Source organism: Neltuma alba, unplaced genomic scaffold (assembly GCF_004799145.2).
Source record: "Neltuma alba isolate B1F8T4 unplaced genomic scaffold, ASM479914v2 tig00004862_pilon, whole genome shotgun sequence".
Classification (NCBI taxonomy): Eukaryota; Viridiplantae; Streptophyta; class Magnoliopsida; order Fabales; family Fabaceae; genus Neltuma; species Neltuma alba.
Window position 1 is genome coordinate 384,952 of NW_021633885.1, and position 22,103 is coordinate 407,054.

Below are 22,103 nucleotides of genomic sequence, written 5' to 3' on the forward strand. Positions count from 1 at the left end.
GTCTCTCACTATACATATAATAATATATAGAGGCGCGCTCAGGTGAGGTTGCAATATGTTCAATTCTGGTTGGGCTGGTTGATGCAGCCCCTTCCTCTCCCTAACCTCACCTTGCCTTTGGTTATTCATTAATTATACACTAACGCCCTAACTGGACCATCCCCATCGTGAATTCGTGATGTTCTCCACGACTCGCTCCATGCTATTACTTGGTGTTGGTGGTTAGGATATTCGTTTTATGCCCTCCGCGCCACCCTTTTGTTCTGTCTTAAATAGCACTTCTCTCCACCACAGACTTTAGCGGCACAACATTCAGCTGCCATCACCTCGTTTCATGATTATTGCGTGTATATTAAAAAGTTACTGAATATTTTTAAATGACAACACTATGTAACAATATTTGATCAAGGTATTCTTTTATACATTCCATATAAAAGCCAATTAAAAGTACTTTGGCTCTGCAGGCTGCATTAAAGAGTAAAAATAGTATTAGAATTTATTTTTTAATTCTCGCATGTTATTCCTAATATAAAAGTTAATTTGACACTTAATTTAGTCATAATATAATGTTTCAATTTATTTTGTCTATCATATTTATTTATTTAAGATAGTCTTTGTAGTGATTGTATATGTTAAATGTTTTATTAAATAGTAGTTGTAGTCAGTATAATTATTTATTACGAATAAGTAATTTAACTAATTTTTTAAATTTATTTAAATTAATCAACTAACTCTAATATTAAGAATCAGAAGTAGTAGTTTTTTTTATTTTGAGAAAAAGTTGACGGTTTTATGTAAACAGAAGAAATAACTGAAACCAATAAACTGGTGATTATAATGCATGTTATTACTAGGGAGACAACATAAACAACATGAGTGGAGAATATAGAAGCGGAAAAGAAGTTTGTATAAACAAGCGGAGAATATTTTGGCAAAAAACAAACAAGTGGAGAATAATGAATAAGTGGGCACACCATAACGGTGGTGTGAAGTGCAATAACGGCGTTGCGGATCGGGTCTGTACTCCGTGTGTTATTTTAATCTCCCATTTTCTTTATTCGCGGGGGCTTATTCCCTGTATTTGCAGAATAATAAAACGCAGCGATGGATGGTCAGACGGTCTATTTTACAGAAAGAGCACCATCATAAACAAAATGAAAAATAGATCGGATAAAATACGATTAAAACTAAAAGGAGGCTATCAGAAATTAAAAAAGAAAAAAATTAGAGGAGTGAGGAGTCTGTCATGTCCAGATTCATGCTCGAGCTTGATATGAGGTCTATATCATTCGTATTTAACATAAACGATCCAAAATTAAAAATTTTAAGCCATAAATTTTTAGACAGGACTAACCGGGAGAATTTATCCTATTTTATTTTACAAACATATTGTAGAATAAAATATATTAAAGACAGAAGAAAAAAATTAAATGAAAATGAAGCTGGGGAATTATAATATAGATAGTCCAAAATTAAAACAAAGACGGGCTGGTTGGCTTAGAAAACATGGTTAAAGCGGAAGGATGCTGACTCCTCCGAATTTGGCGACTCCCACTCCGTTGAGCGGTTCAGATTGTGTGCTCAGTCAGGTTACTCAGAAAACCGTGCTGCGGATTTTCTGGTTAAATTATATCATACTATAATTATTAATAGTTTTTGTATTCTTAATCAACCTCCACCTCTGTATTGTAATAGTGATAAAAAGGTTTAGTTATACTCCCTTCATCCTAAATGTAAGACTCTTATATATATAAAAGTCTTATATAAAGATCTTACATTTAAGATTGGAGGCGTAATATTTTGTTTTGAGTAATGATATCTGGGTTTGCATTGAAAAAAGATTGAAAACTGAATAATTTAACTCGGGGAAAAGGAAAAAAAAGAAGAAGAAAAAAAGAAAAGAAGAAGAACAGGGAGGGAAGGGTTTAGGAGTGAGAATAAAAACCGAAGAGAGGTACTTCACCCAAAAAAACACGGAAGAGAGGTAGGACAAAAGTGGGTGATAGAGGAAACGAGGGGCGGGGGACGCGCGGGTGGGAAGCCTAAACCCTTCTGCGATCATGCGGCGCATCTGCTGGTTTTTGACTCCTCCCATTATTCCCTCCTTGCCCCTCCCTCCTTCCCAAACTCACGTCCATTGCTCACGTGTTCTCCCTTCATTCCAGATCTCACATTTACTATATCATTATTTCTAATTAACGTGAAATGTGGACACATACAAGTATTCTCCTTTTCTCAATTCAAAGGCTAGCATTTTAAGCCCCGCAATTTGGTTTTGATCCAGCGCTGACCGACATGGACTCTCCATCCGCGAATCGAGAGGCCATCTAAACACTAATTACCCCAAGGGCAAAAGAGTAATTCAAAAGAGGAGGCTTCTCTGTAACCTACCTACCCCCTCCCCACGCCACCCTCTTGAATAAATTCTCCCCCTTCTCCCCAACCCTCACCAGTCTCTGTTCTTCTCATTTTCGTTACTTCCCTGCATCCGACGCCGCATTTCGCCTCCCACCATGTCTTCCTTCGTCAGCAAATACCAAGGTATCATTTCTCTCCTCTCCTTGTCCCTCGCTTCTCATTTTGCTTCCATTTTTTTCTTTCCCCCCACATTCTGTCACTTCCCACTGCCTCTACCATCGTCCTGTCCTAACTCTATTGTTAAGCGCTTCTTACACACTCATTCCCCACGCCCGGTCACCCACACAAGAAAAGAAGTGATCTTTCTTACTCTGCGAGTCTTCTCTTTGCGATCGTACTCTTGTCCGCACTTTGATCATCGACTGCGGACGATAAGTATTCTGTTCATTCAGATCTGCATCGTTGAATCAGATCTGTGTTTCACAACTTTTTCGAATGGAGAAGTAAAACCGTGCATCGTCTTTTGTGTTTTCGTTGGATAGAATTTTCAGATTTCATTGCTCGTGGAAGTTTATAGTTGTCCTGACCAATAATGCTCTCTAATGCTTGTCTTCCTTCGCCTTTGGCATTCACTTCGCGATCTGCCTTTGGTTGGGCTGATGTGTGTAAATATGAATGGGAAGATCCAGCTATCCTAAGATTTCTATCTGCTTTGTTCCTGTTGACATCTACAGTCACGATCTGCTATCATCCTAGCCTTCTCTGTGTATAACAACCAGTCAGGTAGGGTTTGCTCAATGATTACCGGATTATGGATGAGCTGGCCCCTACTGCGTCGTGTTGCTTCCTTTTATGTTGTATTGAGCTTGTAGTGTTTCGCTATGTTGTACATCTACTATTAATTATGCTTTTACCAGGTTTCTCTGTTTGGTTCATTGAATTTGACATCGATTGCAGACGAACTCATTGCCAATGCTGCTTATATTGGCACACCGGGAAAGGGTATTCTTGCTGCTGATGAGTCTACTGGTACAATTGGCAAGCGTCTTGCTAGCATTAATGTTGAGAATGTTGAAACAAACAGGCGTGGCCTTCGTGAGCTCCTCTTCACTGCTCCTGGTGCGCTACAGTACCTCAGTGGTGTGATCTTGTTTGAGGAAACTCTATACCAAAAGACAGCTTCAGGTACTGGTGCTTTTTGATTGTGATGTCTGGTGAACGCATTGCAATGCTTTTATCATTTCATACAAGATCCACATACCTAGTTTTATCATGTACTTACCGAGAGCTATCTGCCTTGATATTGTTAGGTTTTCTGCTAACTGTTTTCAATACCTTTGTGTTATGATTCATCTATGATTTTCGGCGCATAGTAATTGTTCAATGTTAACTTGCGTAGGAAAACCCTTTGTGGATGTGTTGAAGGAAGGGGGAGTCCTCCCTGGTATTAAGGTTGACAAGGGTACAGTTGAGCTTGCCGGAACCAACGGGGAAACCACCACTCAGGGTTTGGATGGTCTTGCTCAGCGCTGCCAGAAGTATTATGAAGCCGGTGCACGATTTGCCAAATGGCGTGCTGTGCTCAAAATTGGCCCGAACGAACCATCCGAACTAGCTATCCATGAGAATGCTTATGGTTTGGCTCGTTATGCGGTCCTATGCCAGGAGAACGGCCTGGTTCCCATTGTGGAGCCCGAGATCTTGGTGGATGGACCTCATGACATCAACAAGTGTGCTGCAGTGACCGAGCGAGTTCTTGCGGCTGTCTACAAGGCTCTAAATGATCACCATGTGCTGCTGGAGGGTACTCTGTTGAAGCCCAACATGGTGACCCCTGGATCAGATGCTCCAAAGGTGGCTCCAGAGGTTATTGCCGAGTACACTGTTAGAGCTTTGCAGAGGACTGTTCCTGCTGCAGTTCCTGCCATTGTTTTCTTGTCTGGTGGTCAGAGTGAGGAGGAGGCAACCCTCAACTTGAATGCCATGAACAAGCTCAAGGGGAAGAAACCATGGTCTCTTTCTTTCTCTTTTGGAAGGGCACTTCAGCAGAGCACTCTCAAGGCTTGGGCAGGTAAGGATGAGAACATTCCCAAGGCCCAGGCAGCACTCCTCTCAAGATGTAAGGCAAACTCACAGGCGACTCTGGGAACCTACAAGGGCGATGCCCAGCTGGGTGAGGGTGCTGCAGAGTCTCTCCATGTTAAGGACTACAAGTATTAAGAGGTGTGGGCTTCTTACCGCTCTTCTTTTGAGGCTTTTTACACCATTGGCGCCAAGGTTTTAGTGTTCTTCCATAGTTTTGAGTCAACTGTCTTGCTTACCAGCCTCGTTCACAAGAGGGTTATATGGTAAAACAAAAATAATTGTGTAAGCTACACTGAATTGTTTTTCGGCTTTTATAATTTCCCTAGATTGCAGTCACCCCTCAGTTTTTATTTGCTGTTTGCAATGAAGATGAATTCTATCATTTTATAAGCTGAGTTTGAATCAGACAAAATATTTTGGTACCAGAATAGGATGAGATTTGCTCGCGCACTCTTTCTTTGTCAATTACACGCGAATCATCTTTGTTGCTGGCGTTTGTTGGTGATGCTGGTTTAAACAAGGAGTCTCTAATGGGTCACTGTTTTCGCTGAACTGAGCGACCGCTCCGGAGCAGCCAACTGGCTTTTATCGGCCAATTTTGGCATCTATGTTTTGATATAGTGTTAACGCCCGGCCAGATTTCATTCACGACAAACGATACGGAAATGACTGCTTGCTGGGTTGTTTATTTATTCTATGGAATTAATTTTAAAACTGAAGTGAAGCTTGCACTGCCACTGCCACATTTGCCTCACGGTACCTTAAAAGTTGTTCCATTTCTGCTCGGTTTAAAGGGGCTTTCAATGGGTTCCCCATTTCTTTCTTAGGATTCGCGCTTTGTGCTTTCTCTATTTCGATGTAATATGATCACCATCTTGTTGATTTGCCCTAATCATGTTTTAGTTCCAAGTGTCCACAAACCATCGCCATGAATTGCGTATTTATATTAAATTTGGGTCCATTCGGTTTGACTATGTTATTACGACATACTTTAATGTTTTTTATTCTAAAAAATTCGATAGTTCAAAAAATCTAGTTTTTCAATTTTTTAAAATCAAATTAGTGAAAAAAATAAAGAGGTTAAATCTGGATAATTTTCCATCGCATAACTATTGCCACTTAATTTGAACAAAACAAACCATGTGCTTTTCGATACCTAGGGGGCAAGGGCAGTGAGGTTTCAGCTGTAACGATAGGTGGGGTGAGCATGAAATGCTGCAAATCATGAAGGAGATGATAGGCGAGAGAAGTGGCAGAAAAGAGGAAAGGGTTCATTTTTGTGCAAAACCCCGACTTATTGGGCTTTGCAATGGGCCCTTTGACTAGTGGTGGGACGGTTGTGCCATGACTTTCACCTTTTGGTGAAGATGGGCCCATTACCGATGACTTCCTTTTTTTTCCAAGCCCGCCAGCCCCTTCACCTCTAGTGCGATCATTACATTCATAAATCTGCAAACTAAAACGGATACTTTTCACAGAATCATACCATTTTGGAAAGATGCGAAACCATAAAAGAGTGTGTGTGTGTGTGGGGTAAAGATGCGTCACTGCGTGACTGCCACTCGACGAGGTGGCAGAGGATGGCTGGGAAAGTCGGGCAAGTGATGGCATGCCCACTCACAGAAAGTTGGCAAAACTGCAAAAGCATCATTCCTAATCTGGATTCTGCAATTTCACTGACCGAGAAAGCTCCCCCTAACACCACTTTTTATTTAATTTCCTTATTCTTTTTTCTCTGTAGATTATTTATATATGATAAAAAAATGGCAGTTTTACTGATAATAAATAATTTTATATTTTAAATTAAAAAGTAATACATATAATTATGCTTTAACTAATGGTACTTCTTGCGTCAACTCACACTTAGCCAAGTTAACGGTTGCAATTCATAATTCCCGGGGTAAAAAAAAAACTGTGGTGCACGAGTACATCCCAAAAGAATTGTGATGTGTAGACTGCAGAACAAGACGCTGAAACGTAAAGTTAGAGCACCATATCTACTTGTTTAATTTTTACAGTTTACACTCCATTCAATTCAAGTTGAGTTTTTCAATGGAACGGGGCTTAAAAATTATATAAATCGAGAATAAATAAAAAATAACAACGTGTTTCCTGCGAAATATTAGCATTATTAATAATTTTCCTATGCGAAAGGTGATGCGAGGTGAATCTACCAATTCGACATCTCTCTCGTGGATATTTTTAGATTTTCTTCCTTGAATTGTTTATGTAGTATTAATCTTTAATACTAGTAATTCAAATATATTGAATTTTAAATTTATAACTGCGAAGCCACTAAATTTGAGGACTGGGAATTAAATTAAAGTGAAGGGAAAGGTGCAGAAAAACTGGGAAAGTCAAGTTGTGAAGGGGAAGTGTGATGTACCTGGTGAATCCCAGTGTAAGAGTAAGGTTTCCTTTTTGCAGGAAGCTTCCCTACTCTTTCCCAACGTACGGACACAGATGTGAGTGTGGATGACCTAAGCATCTGAGAATACACAATACACGGCAAGCCTTACGATTCAAGTTAACACTTCACGGCACCAAAAAGACCCCCTGCACCTGCCACTGCTATGCACTATTCACTATTCACTATTCACCATCTCTTCTTGTTTTTTTTTTTGGTCTGAAACCATCCCTTCAATCTCTACAAAATATATATCACGTTCGTTCCTACAATTACCTTCCCTCTACTCCTGCATGCACCAAATCTCTTAGCCACGTTGAAATGTCAGCTTGGATGTTCTCTGGTCTAACACTTAAGGGAAGCTTCTTCGCCTTACAATAAAACACCTCCCTTCTGCCCGCCAAATCCTAAACTATCAGTGCCGCTTTGATTAGGACGCTGCATTTTATGTTCTTTCCATACACTAAACTTCAACGTACGTACCTTTCTTATGTGTAACTATGAACCAAGACTAATTAATAGTACGGCGATTTGGATAAAAGTCGACGTAATAATCATATAATATCGATATATCTCAACAATATCCGTGGACACATCCATCTGTGATCCTGTACGGCCATAAAATGAAAAGAAAAGAAGACAATGAAAGAAATTGCCTCCTTACTTTTCTGTGAGCAGAAATAAATTGCTTCTGTATTACATGCATTCAGTACGGACACATCAGACCTGTACTGTCCTTAAGGATAAATTAAAGATTTACAAAAGGAGGAGAGCACGCAAGACTGACAAAGAAATCGAAGTAATGCAATGTAACCAATTAAGTAACTGTGAGCGTGCAAGAAATAATCACTTCAATTGCGGTCGTTTGCCAAAGCTTAATTTTAAGTTAGCTTTGCCCCTTCGTCTTCTCCCTACAAGTTAAATCTGCCTCAAAAGCTAATTCTTTTTCTCATAAATATATAAATGCCCGTACATGGATATAATTTATATGAATTGACATGGAGCGCAGCTAATCCTCATCAATCTCCCTCTACATATATACACGGATAGGATAAGTATCAATATACTCCTCCGATTCTATATATAAGACCAATTTTTAGTATTTATACTATAAAGTGAGTTTTATATTTAGAATTAGAAAAGTATATATATAATAAAATTTATAACGACTCGTGCTATTCACAAGTAGTCATAATCAATATATAACTCATTTTTCAGAACATTGTGCAATACACATAGATATATCTAGTTCAAGAAAAAAAATGAAGGAGGAAAAAAAAGAGAGATCTGTCAATTCTGTTGCATAGGCGTCAACAGTGCTTAGCTCACGGGTTTTGGTTTCCTTTGTTGAACTTTAAGCCGAAATTTTCCCACATATTTTCTCCTTCACACATAAACAAGGGAAAACAACTATCAGCCCTAGCAGCATTGCCAACGTTAGAATTTGAAGGTGAAGAACCAATCTGCCGCTGTTGGTTGACATCACAATAAACACTTGCTTGATTATATAGGGGTGACTGATTATTGGTTTCCAAGTAAAAACTAGCAGAATTTTGCTTGCGCTTCTTGTAATAGCTTCTGATACTTTCCCACTTGTCTTTGCACACGGAAGCAGCTTTATGGTAGCCAAAACAAGTCATTTTGTTGGCAACTTCCTCCCACAGAACCTCCTCCGGACACCCACTTTGCCCAAACCTGGATTCCACCTCAGCTCTCACCTGAAAGAGAGTAGTGATCTCAGATTCTGTCCAACTTTCACCAACTCTGTCAGTGCTATGTAGTATTTCACTTCCATCTTCATTCTGGTTTTCGCTGTAATTTTGAATATCAGCAGTAGTTGGATCACCAGCCCTTATTTCTCTTCCTGTTAATTTTTGCAATGCGTCCATTAAAGCTGCATCTCTGGCTTCAATCCATGCCCTCTCTTTAGCCCAAAACTTATGCTCATTATCTAACCTGGCTGCCTCTTGTCTACTCCATTCTTCCTCTCTCAGTGCCCTCTCCTTTTCCTTCTCCTCCAGTGTCTTCATTAATCTCTCCAACCATGCCTCTTGCTTCTCCATCACCTTCTTCATCTCCGAATCGATCAGCTCTTTTATCTTTACTTTCCAGCTTCTTCCTCTTCTCTTTCTCCTCTTCTCCATTGAATCATTTTCATCCGATGATGATGTGTCCACCTCAGTGGAGTTATTAGTGAGGCTCACGCTATCACAGTGCCTATTAAAAATGTCTTGGTTTGTTTGGGAGGGGGTGTGAAAGTGAAGACTGTTGCCACCCAAATTGGTTTCTTGGACTGAGGTTGGGTTGTTGCTTTCTCCATATAAGGCTTCAAGTTGGCGAAAGAATCTGTAATGCTTCCCATCTTGTCTTCCTGCCTTGCCTTCCTTTGTTTTCTTGTAATATTTATACAAGTTTTCGAATTTTTCCCTGCATTTTTTGCCGCTCCTTTGATATCCATATTCTTCGGCCATGATTCTGGACATCAAGACAAGCAAAACCAAATGATGGGCAAGGTATGGGACAAAAGGGGAAAAAAACCTAATTAACAACACAACTAATATGGTCGGAGATTAAACCCTAATAATTATAGCTTTGACTAGGAGTACCTAAAGAAGTCCATGTGAGGGTGATGCTAATTTTAGTAGTTAACAATGCTGTGCCATGCACTGACCTTTTTTATGTTCATTTCTTGCTACCCAGTTATAGCAAATACAACTAAGCATATGACAGATCTGGGACCGTTGCTACAGAGAAATGAGCTTTATGAGGGAATGGCCTCAGGCTGATGTCACTTCGTAGGATCAAATTAGATAAGAGCAAATAGGTATGCAAAGGCATCAAAAAAAGCCAAATGATCTTCAATCTGGGAGGAATAAAACAAGAATAAAAGGGAAAACTTGCACTTAAAAGAGGGGTACAAAATTTCTAGATGAGACGCGAGTCAGTGGTAGAACCGCGAGGGTATTGGTATACATAGTAAACTTAAATACTGAAGCTGCAGCATGAATAATCATGAATTGAGTAGAAAGAGAGAAATATTGTTGGAAAAGGAAGCAACTGTACGAGTGCATAGTCATTTTCCAGCGAAAGGAAGAGAAACGAAATCGTATACTCAGAAATCGATGGCTGACGACCGAAGACTCCAAGTGCAGTCATTTTTACTAATATGAAATTTGGTTGCTAGTGCTGAATCTTTGCAGCGTAAAGAATTCTAATATCATTTAACTCGGTGAAAAGAGGGGGAAAGAAGCGAGTAGCAAGGGAGAGAATGGAGCAAGAAGTGGGGAAAGTGTACCTAGAAAGTTCATCCCATAAGGGGCCCTTCTGATTGGCGTGTCTGAACTTAGAGTCAAGACGAGATCTGATCTCAAGAAGTGTTAGAGTTTCCTGTCTGGGCCATCGTGCGGTGGAGGCGTCTCCGGGGAAACCCCCAGAAGTGTCTGCCTCAAAGGCACTGAACGTGGGAGTACTGGCGGCGGCAGCGGGAGTGGCCACGGAAATGCTAGTATTAAGAGCAGAAGAATCGTGAAGGCCGCGAGGCATTATATCAGCCATCAGTTGATGACGACCAAAAGACAAGGCGTCGTAGTGGTGGGTGGGCGTCAAATTCGGGTGAGCCGGGAAGAGGTCCGCCGAGAGCGACCTCGGTGCATTCATAAGGTGCCGGAGATCCCCCATAGTACCATACTCAAGATGTTGCTGCGGATGTTGATGCGGACGATGGTGATCCTCCATTTCCATGAGAATTATCGCTGGCTGAAGAGGAAGCTAAGGGAGGAGGGGGGGAGGGAGCGGCAGAGTCGGATCGTGTCGTCCAGGAAAAAAGCTCAAATTTGAAGGGAAGGACGATGGTCCCATAGGGTATGAGTCCAAGCGTATGAGTAGTGTGTGAGGAGGGCGAGTGAGACCCTCTCTCTCATCGCCTGCTTCCTTCTGCGGGTTTGTTTTGTACGTACACAGAGGCCGCTGGGACTCCGCAGAAACACCCGACTAATAAAACTAAACCCCTAAATATATTTATTTTAATCTCTTAATTAATTGCATCTAATTAAAATTTGACGCGTGTGTTGATTAAAGTAAAATGAGCAATGGAAGACAGCCCAGTTTGGGCTCTCATGTGCTGACGCCTGTGTGATGCCTTGGATCCTCCCCTTTTGACTTCTACCAATTATTCCCTGCCTACACTCACATCATCTCCACCGTTTCCTTAACTTGTGTTTCGCATTTTCCTCAAACTGGCTAGGCACCTGCAATTGCCGCTTTCTTAATTTTGATAACAAAAAATGTGTGCCGTTGCATCATGAAAATCTGCTTGATAAATAGAATTTAGTTCATCCAGTCACGCTCTGCCATAACGATGTCTATTTTAAGATTTAATTCGTGTTTTACAAATTTTAAAAAAGAAAAAAAAACTGCAAGGGGAACAACAGAGTATGGCTCCGATGATTTTCTCAGACGGGTAAACATGCATCAATGCATGTGCTGTGTGCATTAATTCCTTTGAAAGTACTTGAGATTTAATCGTTGCGACCCGAAGACAAGTTTTTCCTTTTTCTTTAAACAAGAAAATAGGGGTAACATGGAGTGCATTAAAGGCGCAGAGCTGAATGAGTTAAAACAAACAAACAAACAAACAAAACTAAATTCCTGCTTTGCCTTTTTCTGTTGGTGTTCAGACAAGGTTCCCAATCCCTATTTAATTCATTATGAAGCTCACAAAGAGGAACTCGTCAGTCTAAGCTTCTCTCCGCACAGTGCCACAGTCTCCACGTTATCTGTAAAATCAGAAATCATTTATTCCGTGAGTTGCACCTTGAAAGAATATATAAATGTTACATGGACCTTGGAGGTTTTACTACATATTTGTGACTTATACGTGTAGTGTGGCTCCCCGGAGATTTCACATTTCGTATTGATGATATTGGTTATTAAGATCTAGCATTCGACAGTACACACCAGGCTCTGTGGTTTCCTTCTAGCTTGCCATATACGTGACGCAAGTATATGTTATTTATCCACACGAGGGAGCTAGGTAATGAAAATCAGTTCATCACTCCCTGACACTGTTTTGTTTTGGCGGGAAGAGCAGGCAACTGTTACCATCAAAATGAACATATCTGAGTCTGATCGTGGTTCCAAAATTATTTGGTTGTGATGTTTTCGAGGGGCGCGCCATCCTGGACCCCCCTGGAGCCACTGTCTTCTTCTTTCCTCACCTGTCACTGTTACTATGCTTGTGCGCGCGCGTGTGATCATAAATATCGCTGATGGAGGTGAGAGAACACGTCGAACCCATTGAATTAGAAGCTTGCAGGCTTGAGGTTAATATGATTGTAGGACCATTTAGGTTTAAATGGAGCAGCCTTGTAAAATTTAAACGGACCGGCCCATTTAAACATACTTGAATTACTAATTTTTGTTACTAAGAAAAGAGAATAGAGAAGAGAGAAGAAAAAAACTTAAAAGAGGGAAAAATAACTACTCGTATTTACCAAAGTCACTACTCGTCACTAATTAGGTGCCTCATCCTCGACCTCGTCTCAATCCGATCCTCCTCACCTCGCTCAGATCTCGATCTCGCAAGCCGCCGCCCCCCCCCCCTTCCAAAAAAAAGCCCCCGGGGGCGGGGCGGGGGGACTATAGCCCTCTGGGCTCTGAGAAGCCCAACGGTGACGGAGATGCACTCGCAGATCACGTCGTAGGATATACTCGCAGCTCTCTCTACTCTCTTCGTCATCTACTCTCTCTGGGCACATCTCTTCACCTTACATGATAATAGAATAAAACTGGATACAGACTCATTTTGGTATTCTGATTTGTGGTTTTTAGGGATGTGTTTTGCTGGGGAAGAGGGTCCCTGCTCCCTCCTCCTTCCCCTCATTTTCCCTCCCTTCCCAAATGCTTTTTTCTTATTTCTTTCAATTACTGTATTCTAACATGTGCTGTATAGATTTAAAAAAAAATCATAAAAAAGTGAAAACGAATTTATTTTTTGTTTATAAAATATTAAAATGTCACCTATTGAATATAGAATTTAGTAATTAAAAAAACATTTGAAAATGGAGGGAAAATGAGGGGGAAGCAGGGAGGGCAGTTGCTGAGCCGTATAATTTTCATATGATTTCTCAATGTTGCTAGCTAGGTATAATTTTTTCTGTTTTGTGATTTTTCTCTTCAGTGTTCTGTGTTATAACATTCTGGCTATAGGCAAGGTCGTGCTTTCTATTCAATTATCACAATCAAGTGGGTATTGGAAATTTCTGTGGAAAACATTTGCATGCTTTAGCTAGCCTGGGAACCGGGAAGATTGGAAGCTTTCTAATCTTTACTGTGTTTTTTATAATTGATTTTTTGTTTGAAATGAAAGAGATTTGCTGGATTGAATCTACTGAAATATTATACTACCTCCAGTCTTTATTATATTCCTCCGGTCCTTATTATAAGACCCAATTTGACTTTTTATTTTGTTCTAATTATAAGACCCAATCCATTTTATCTCTTATATTTATGCATTTTTTTCCAAGATAATCCTTCTAATAATGATAGTTTTAGCCAATATACTTAATTAGCAAGGATATTTTAGGAATGACAACACTTATTTATTATAAATAACCAACTTAACTTACTTCCTTAATCTCCTCAAATAAGTCAATTGGGTCTTATAATTAGGACCAGAGGAGTAAGATCCTATTTGACTTTTATTTTGGTCCTAAATATAAGACCCCAATTTATTTTGTCTCTCATATTTATCTACTTTTTTCATGATAATCCTTCTAATAATAATAATTATAGATAATAAACTTAACTAGTAGGGATATTTTAGGTGTGGCCGAGAAAAGTTCATGTAAATTATGCACCTGTTTGGATCATCTGGTGAGGGAGACTGAGGTTTGTGGCTCAGTCAAAATTTTTACATTGTTTGGGTGGGCTTTTTATCTTGGTTGCGGTGAAAAGCTCAAAATTTGAGCTTTTTGAGTTGCCACCGTAAATGGAGGAAGCAAAAGAGGATGAAAAGAAAGATAAATATATTTAAGTGATCCAACAATTTAATTATTTTTTCGGTATTAATTTTAATTATTTTTAATTTAGTGTTTTGCTTATATTTATCAAACTATATATATATATGATATGCTATTTTAGGTCTTTAATATAAGACTCGGTGGACTAATTTAAAAAGATTAATCAAGTTAAATAAATTATTTAATTATATCATATGTTATATGATCTTTTTAAAATATTTATGCATATCATTAGATTAAAAATCAATTTACAAATGAGGCAAATTAGTTTAGAGAAAAATAATACCATTTTCAATCATTTTATATCTGAACTTACTTTTTGATTACTTATCTAAACAAATTTCAATTTATCAATCTGATTTTTATAAAAATCAATCTAAACATAAATCATACTAGTAACTGACTTTTGTAAGGGCATGATACTCATCAACAAATGGAATGTCACAAAATCCGCATATAGCCCCTGTCTGTCTTTTTTAAGTCGAAGTTGATTCATCAAAAGGTTAATATTTGTGCGAGCTCTGGCTCCTCGATCAATCAGAATAGGAGTAAAGTTAGCTAGCACCAAAAAGTCTACAGTTCATTTATAATTAATATAGCTTGCAACGGGTCAAAAGCCGGTAAAGTTGGAGTCTTGGAGACTTATTATTTTATTTTTATGTATTTATTTGAGGAAAATAATATATTGAAAATGTGTAAGAAAACTCACTATTTGCTTTACTAACATGTCCATTCTTTTTTCTAAGAAATAACTAGTACAATGCTCATGTGATGCACGGGTGCAAAAAGATATTTATTTATCCCGTATAAAAGATTGACGGACGGAGATAAAATGGTTAATAACTAGAAAGTCGCATACTTGATTCAACAATTACACAGGAAAAATGATATTTTCTTCTGTATTATAAAAGCAGCTTGCGTGACTCATCGTCAAATTACAACACAATATCAAAGTTTTCAAAATTATACAATTTTTACAAATTCATTATCAACATTTTAAACTAATGTATATTATAAAGCTAAAATTTTAAATAATTCAACCAATAGATTCAAATAAAAATAATTACTCATGATGTATGAATTCTAAGTTTTTTAAACTTTAAATAATACATACGATATCATGTGCTTAAACAATCGCATATCGCCACCACGTTTGGAAATTGGAAGCCGCTACTAATTCAGGATACAGAACCCCTCGGCCCTAACCCTCCCTCCTTCTCCCTCGTGTAAATTGTTTCTTTTATAATATATTAATATGCAATTTAATATCTAACTTATCTTAAAATTTTAATTCCAAATATCTAAAATAAAATAATTTAAAATTTGAAATAAAATTCAAAGTCCACACAAATCCATAAACAAATGAATATGCAGGTTTACACACCCGTAAAAAAGTTTAAAATCTTTCTTCTAATTCCAAAATATAAAATAAATCTTGAATCAAAACAATTCAATCAATAAATTTAAAAATAGAAATAATTCATTGGGTTCATAAGTTGATGTATTAAAAAAATATTTAACTTTTAAATTTAACTAATACATGAGAAGTTAAAATAACTGCAAAGTGAAAGAAAAATTGAGATTAGAAATTAAAATAACTACGTGATCGCCTGAGGATGTACCGTCTGCTGCGTAGCTTCTTTCACATTAATTATGACCCACATGTATTGTTTCCGGTGGTCGAAAAATAAAAATGAAAAAACAGTAATTGCGCCTATGCTTTCGTCAACGCATTGAATTTTTCATTTATAGCCACTTTGTCGCCTTTATGTAATTACCATTCTATTGTAGTAGTGCCAGGACGCAGGAGAAGGTGTTGGCTGTTAACATCATGCGTCAGGCAGAGGGCCAGATGGCATGCAGAACAGACAAATCATTTCTGAGTCTTTGCCCCCAGGCCGTACGTACGCCTCTCTGTAATGCAAATCCATATTCTGTGTTCTATCATGCGGGCCAAAAATATGATTTTTAATTGATTTAAAAAAACAATTATAATAACAGGGAGTCTCGTTTTTTCAGATGAGATTAACTACATGCGGGCCAAAAATATGATTTCCTTGAATACTTTTAAAATTATGCGTTTTACTGTTTTCATTAGTGTCTCCAACAATAGTTTTTTTTTGTCCGGGAAAGAGAAAGAAAGAGAGAAAGAATTGCTGAAATTAATTTATGTACAGCACTCATAAGTGAATGCCCTTCTTCCGAGTTGCAAGGATGGATGAAGGAAGGAGAGTTTTAATTTGCATGAGTAAATTAAAGAAGAGTGAATGGAACGGAAGAAAGGATAGGAGAATAGGGATAGGAGGTGGGAAAGGGAAACAATGATGTGGATCTCATCTACGAGGGAATTAATTAGGAAAAATTACACTCAAGTCTCATATAGCACAATTAATATCAAAAAGGTCTCTCGAAATCGCGAAATGATTCTGAAATCCCCAGAGACCTGTGTGTAATTAATTCTAATTGTGAAATTACCTACTTACCGCCGTTAATTTTATTGCAGCAATTCGTTTACAATCTCAACAGTGGCTGTTAATAACCCGAGAAGACGTAATTGACAACCTCGGCAGTGCTCATGACAACTCACTCTGTGAAATGCCAGGGGTGTTGTTGAGGTTGTTAATCACCTCTTCTCGGGTTGTTAACAGCCACTGTTGAGGTTGTAAATAGTTTCTAATTTTATTGCAGCAATTCGTTTACAATCTCAACAGTGGCTGTTAACAACCCGAGAAGACATGATTGACAACCTCGGCAGTGCTCATGACAACTCACTCTGTGAAATGCCAAGGGGCGTTGTTGAGGTTGTTAACCACCTCTTCTCGGGTTGTTAACAGCTACTGTTAATGTTGTAAATAGGTTCAAATTAACAGGGGTAACTATGTAATTTCATAATTAGAATTAATTACACACAGGTCCCGGGAACTTTAGAATCATTTCGTGATTTCGAGGGACTTTTTTTATATTAATTATGTTCTGTGGAACCTGAGTGTAATTCTCCCAATTAATTATTGAGTGGAAGAGCGTAGGGAGGTAAATAGATGGAGGAGGATAGAGGGTAGGTGGGGAAGATCTATGAGGGGTGAGGGACAGACGCAGACAACAGACTGATAGCTTGCACTATAAGTAGCAGCAGAACTTTCCATCCCATGCAATTTCCCCACCCTCCTTTTTTCTTCCCCTTTTTTTTTTGAAAAAAAAACACACAAATGCACCCACGCAGGATTTAATGTTTCATTACCAAAAAAAAAAAAAATACCGGGACGACTCTGATTTTGGGCACGGCAGTGGAGGGAGGATGAGGCTGCGGAGAAGGCAGAATCAGGGCGGTAGGAAGTTCACCTCTCCTGGGACGAGGATCTCATCACCAATTACGGCCTATTATCCTCATCACACACTCGCAGTACATGTCAACTGCACGCGTGCCTATATATGAATTTTGTTCGACGACAGCTTCTTGTATGCCCGTGTGTAAAAAGCCTGCAAATACACATGCACAAGCATTCGGCTCTCCAAACCCCAAAATTCTTACCAAATATAGCCGCTGCAGCCACCAGTTTCAACGTTTCTAAACCACATTCCATATGAATCTGTACTATGGCTGTGATTGGATGCGCTTTTATTTAAAAAATGATCAGACGTTACCAATTAGCCGCGATAACGTTTCTTATTAGAAGTACCCTTACCGTATTGGAGTACTTCAGATTTTATGTTAACGGTTCTTACTTAAGCAGAGTGATGTTGGGACAAAATGGGATGCACACGCAGAGAGGAGTAATAAATCAAAGATGCATAAGTTTCAGCCAGAAGGGGACACAAAAGGAGGTGATACAAGGAGGGGTAGCCTTAGTTTATCATGAGGCAGAGGCGACGCACAGAGAAGGGGAGGTTGGGATGTGTCGACCATTGGTTGGCTGTGCATCTACGAAAAGCACGCCCTTTGATGTGTGTACAAATGAGGGTAGCACAGAACGAAGTGGCTGCCTATGTATAGACGGTCGTCGCTACTTACATGTGTAAGCGTGCGTAGAGAGAATGAAGTGGGGCCTCTGAATCATGGCGATGTCTAGGGAGGCCTAATATTGCAATGAAAACGAGCCCCCCCCTGAAAAGTTAGAGCCAGAAACAGCTAATTAAAGAAAGCATGCTCATTAATTAATGATTATTTTGGTATGTAATGCGTATAGACTCAATAATTATGAAATGAACAAATCAAGCGAGAGTCAGAGAAGGGTATGATGAAGGGGAGGAACATGGGGGAGACGAAGGCGGATGGATGAGTGGGGCATTTTCCAAATGCGCGCATGTGTTGTTCATTTAATTATAGTACACGCTTTTCACCTCAAAATGCGCCTTATTTTGCAGCCCCCCCAAAATCAGACGTCTGAGATGTCAATTCCTGATCAACCTCCATGATCACGACCAAGAAAGCTAGTCATCATTGTTTCCAGTTTAGTCTCATTTTGTGTCTTCCCAGAAGAGCTAAATTAATGAATGAGTGGGGGAAAACGGGGGCGTAATATGGGCTGACTTGAAATGGGGAGAATGATAGGCCCAGTGGGCCTCCATTAGTGCGATTGCGATTGACGCTAAACCCGCGAGTGTCAAATAGTTGACATTAAGACGTGCCGCGCGTTTATCCTTTAAAATCCAGCAAGCAGCAAAAAACCTGTCTTTCTCACAGTAGCTGGCCTAAATTAGGCACCCGCCCACCCCTCTGCCCCCCGCCTCTTCTCACTTTCCATGCCTCACGCCCTCATCACTCGTAAGTCGTAACTACTAACTAAACGCTATTTAATTCTCAGGCCCATAAACATGAAAACACCATTTATTTCCTCTCTTTTATAAACACCGTTTATTTCATTGCACCTGATGCATATTCTGCATATATTTACCGGAAAAAAAAAATACTTACATGTGATTTATGTGCACTCAATTAAATTTTAGAAAAATGACAATAAAATACCTTCTGAATTTCAAAATAACAAATAACCTATCCAAATAAAAAAAATGACAAAGAAGGCATCAAATATCAATATGGGATTTTGATTTTGAATTTTACAAAACACATAATGGGATCTACAACTTTCATAGTGAGAATTACTACTTCATTAATGGGTTTTGCAATCTGTTTTGAAGACTGAACAAGTTTTGCAGAATTTTACAAACACATAGTGGGATTTGTAACTTTCATAGTGAGATTTACTACTTGATTAATGGGTTTTGCAACTTGTTTTGAGGAGTTGAGCGACTTTTCTGTAAAAAAACAATACAATTTCATGCTAAATTTTACAAAACACATAGTGAGATTTATAACTTTCATAGTGAGAGTTACTACTTCGTCAATGGATTTTGCAACATGTTTTGAGACCAAAAATCAAAATTCTAAATTGATACCTAATGCCTTATTTGTCATTTTGTTTATTCAGATGCCTTATTTGTTATTTTGAAATTCAGAAGGTATTTTATTGTCATTTTTCCTAAATTTTATTACTTCCGGCCAAAAAAATAAATTTTATTAATGAGATCTTGTTGTAAAATGTTAAATATTTTTTCATTTTTTTAAAATTTATATTGCATCCTCACAATCACACATGGAAGGGGCTATGCCCTCAGTCCTGTGCCAAGTCGTTTTTAAATCAAAGAGTTTTTTGAAGTTCCACACTTCGTGTTTTTTTTTTTTTAAGCATCGTGCGAGCTTCATACTTTAAAACATTGAATCAACGGATTAGATTTAGTAGAAGAAATGCCAACCATTATTCGAATTCGTACTAAGATAAATACTCACATTTAATATCTGATAGTGTTTCAATCAAACTTGTCAAATAAAAGGATATTGTGCGTGGCAAAAATAAATAAATAAAAGCTTTAAACCCCTGCTAAGTATGCGGACGTAAATCTTTCGACTGGGACTTCGTTCCTCTATTTTCAAACTACTAAAGTTTAGAATCATACTATATATGACCAACGCTGCTCATAGAAGAAATTAATACCTGATCGATTACCCATCTCCTGTCTCCGTCAGAGGAAAAAAAAAGAACTAAATACAAACTTTTTAATTTCTCAAACTAATAAAATCTAAAAGATAACCAAACTCAATACACCTATGAGCCTGTTTAAAAAACATTTTTACTATTCCAAAGAAAATAAATCAAACCAATAATTAACGGTGGTTGGAACGAAGAGAAATGGCTCAAATCCCTTTAAAACAGATTGAGAGTTCTACCTTTGTGATTCAGCCCAGCATTTTGCTGAAACGTGACCCAACAGTATTGTGAATCCAGTCATTACGGCAAAAAAGTTACATGAGTATTGGCTTATTTTATTTTCAGACTTCACTTTTAGAGATAAGTCTAATCCAAAATATAAGTTTTATTTTCTAGTTTGTTTGAGTATTTATTATTATTTTTTCTTAGTTTGTCTTTAGTTGACTATATTTAGTACCTTTTTCTCATTAATATTACCTTCATATATTCTCTTTTATCATTTTTTTTGGTTTATTGTCTCTCATTTACTCTTTTAATAAATAATAACTAATCTGAAAAAAAAATATTTCTGATTTATTTATTATTTTTAACTGATTTTAACTGGTAATTTGTTAAACGTGGAGGTTATATATAGGATTGGAGGGAATATATTGGTGACTCATTATTTTCGCATATAACAATGAGTTCAAAGTTGAATTTTTCTCGTGAAAGTTATGTTTCTCGCCATAAAAATAATTTCTGAATTATAATAAAGCTTTTTTTTTCGTCAGAAAGAATTCCACAATGCCTTGCACCGCAAATGTTCGTCTTAAATTGGAATTAACTGGCCCTACATAACTAGGCATTCGTTCTCATAACTAGAAAGGTTCGAACACGCGGAGGCCTCGTTATATAAACTTGATTATAATTTTTTTTACTGAGTCCGTTCAACTATTTCTAATTTCTATTAGCTGCTGATGAGTGCCCCCCTCATAATTTTTCCCCTTTTCCTGGTAAGCCTTAACAATTGGAATTAGAGTCCTCGCTTTACATAACCGAAAGGTTTTCAACCGTCAATCTTTTCATTTTGCCCCTTTATTTTCAACCGTTTTCAATCTTTTCATTTTTTGCCCCTTTATTTTTCATAATTTTATATATATTGATAATGAATTATGTAATTGGATGCTGGTTGGTACGTTTGGCACTGCTTAACTTGGTCAATCAAGTGATAATTCAATTGTTGTAAGTGCATGCACTCAAATTACATAGTGCTCCAACGTGGACGTCTTTGCAAAATCACTCATCTCACCCGAGAACACCACATCGGGTAGTGATCCTCATCTACGGCTACGCCATTAATCAGTGGAAATTAATAAAATATAACTAACGAATTTTTTTCTTCTTTTTTTCCTTTCATCACATCGTGAGACCCTTCATTCCAATTTTTACCATTTGGTTCAACTTTAGATGGCAAATTACTGTGTTCTTATATATAAATATATTGAAATCTACTACTTTTACTCCTTGATATAAAATTCAGTTGAAAAAAGAAAAAGTATACCAAATAAAACGGTGATCAATTTATAATTATATAATCTGTGAGACGCGGATTAATCAGTATGAAAACAAAGTCCATACAATACAATGCTCCAACATACTAAAAAGATCATTAACGCAATACATATACATAATCAAGGAAGCAAAGCTCACGTTGGATAACAAAAAAAAAAAAATCCATGCCTCGTGCATGTACAGTATAGCACACGCTTAACGCATATGCGTAACTGTATAAATAGTAGGGCAGGAAAAAGTGTGTATTACAGGTAGAAATTTGAACCTTTTTAAAAAAAAAAAAAAAAAATGAGTCGTCTGAACAATGATCTAATCAGTAATTAATATTTGGTAAAGAAAGTGTGTATGATTAAGTGTGCGTTAGATAGAATTCAGTGAAACTTGTTTTACTTACCCTGTATAGCTCTGATGATGAACACAGATATATTAGAACAGTAGGTATAACTATGACATGGAAACATATAAAGGTTGCCAGGTATGCAGTGATACCTTATAATTCAGTAGCAATATCAATGGCAGGTTGGTTTCGATAACTAGCGGTCGGCTAGCAACAGATGTACTACCGGGAGCTGAGGCCGACATGCGTGCTGCCTTTGCCGGAAACTTGTGGTGAATATATGTATTATTAGCCTCAATTTCATCTCTCCTACGTGTTGACCAACTAAAGCTTCTGTAGTGTACACGGAGGATCGATGTGGA

The 22,103-nt window shown here is 38.0% G+C and overlaps 2 protein-coding genes across 2 annotated transcripts; one reads left to right on the plus strand and one right to left on the minus strand.

Annotated features, from left to right (window-relative positions):
- Positions 1 to 2,434: 2,434 nt before the first annotated feature.
- Positions 2,435 to 4,868, plus strand: LOC114745974 (fructose-bisphosphate aldolase 8, cytosolic). Its single transcript, XM_028934153.1, has 3 exons — positions 2,435 to 2,541; positions 3,316 to 3,543; positions 3,758 to 4,868. Exons 1-3 carry the CDS (start codon positions 2,514 to 2,516, stop codon positions 4,576 to 4,578), a joined length of 1,077 nt encoding a protein of 358 aa, XP_028789986.1. The 5' UTR covers positions 2,435 to 2,513; the 3' UTR covers positions 4,579 to 4,868.
- Positions 4,869 to 8,051: 3,183 nt separating this feature from the next.
- On the minus strand, positions 8,052 to 10,589 carry LOC114745991 (trihelix transcription factor PTL-like). The gene is made up of 2 exons (XM_028934169.1): positions 10,146 to 10,589; positions 8,052 to 9,325 (listed from the first exon to the last, which is right to left on the minus strand). The coding sequence occupies exons 1-2, from the start codon at positions 10,583 to 10,585 to the stop codon at positions 8,176 to 8,178; spliced, it is 1,590 nt and encodes a 529-aa protein (XP_028790002.1). The 5' UTR covers positions 10,586 to 10,589; the 3' UTR covers positions 8,052 to 8,175.
- Between the last annotated feature and the right edge of the window lie 11,514 nt (positions 10,590 to 22,103).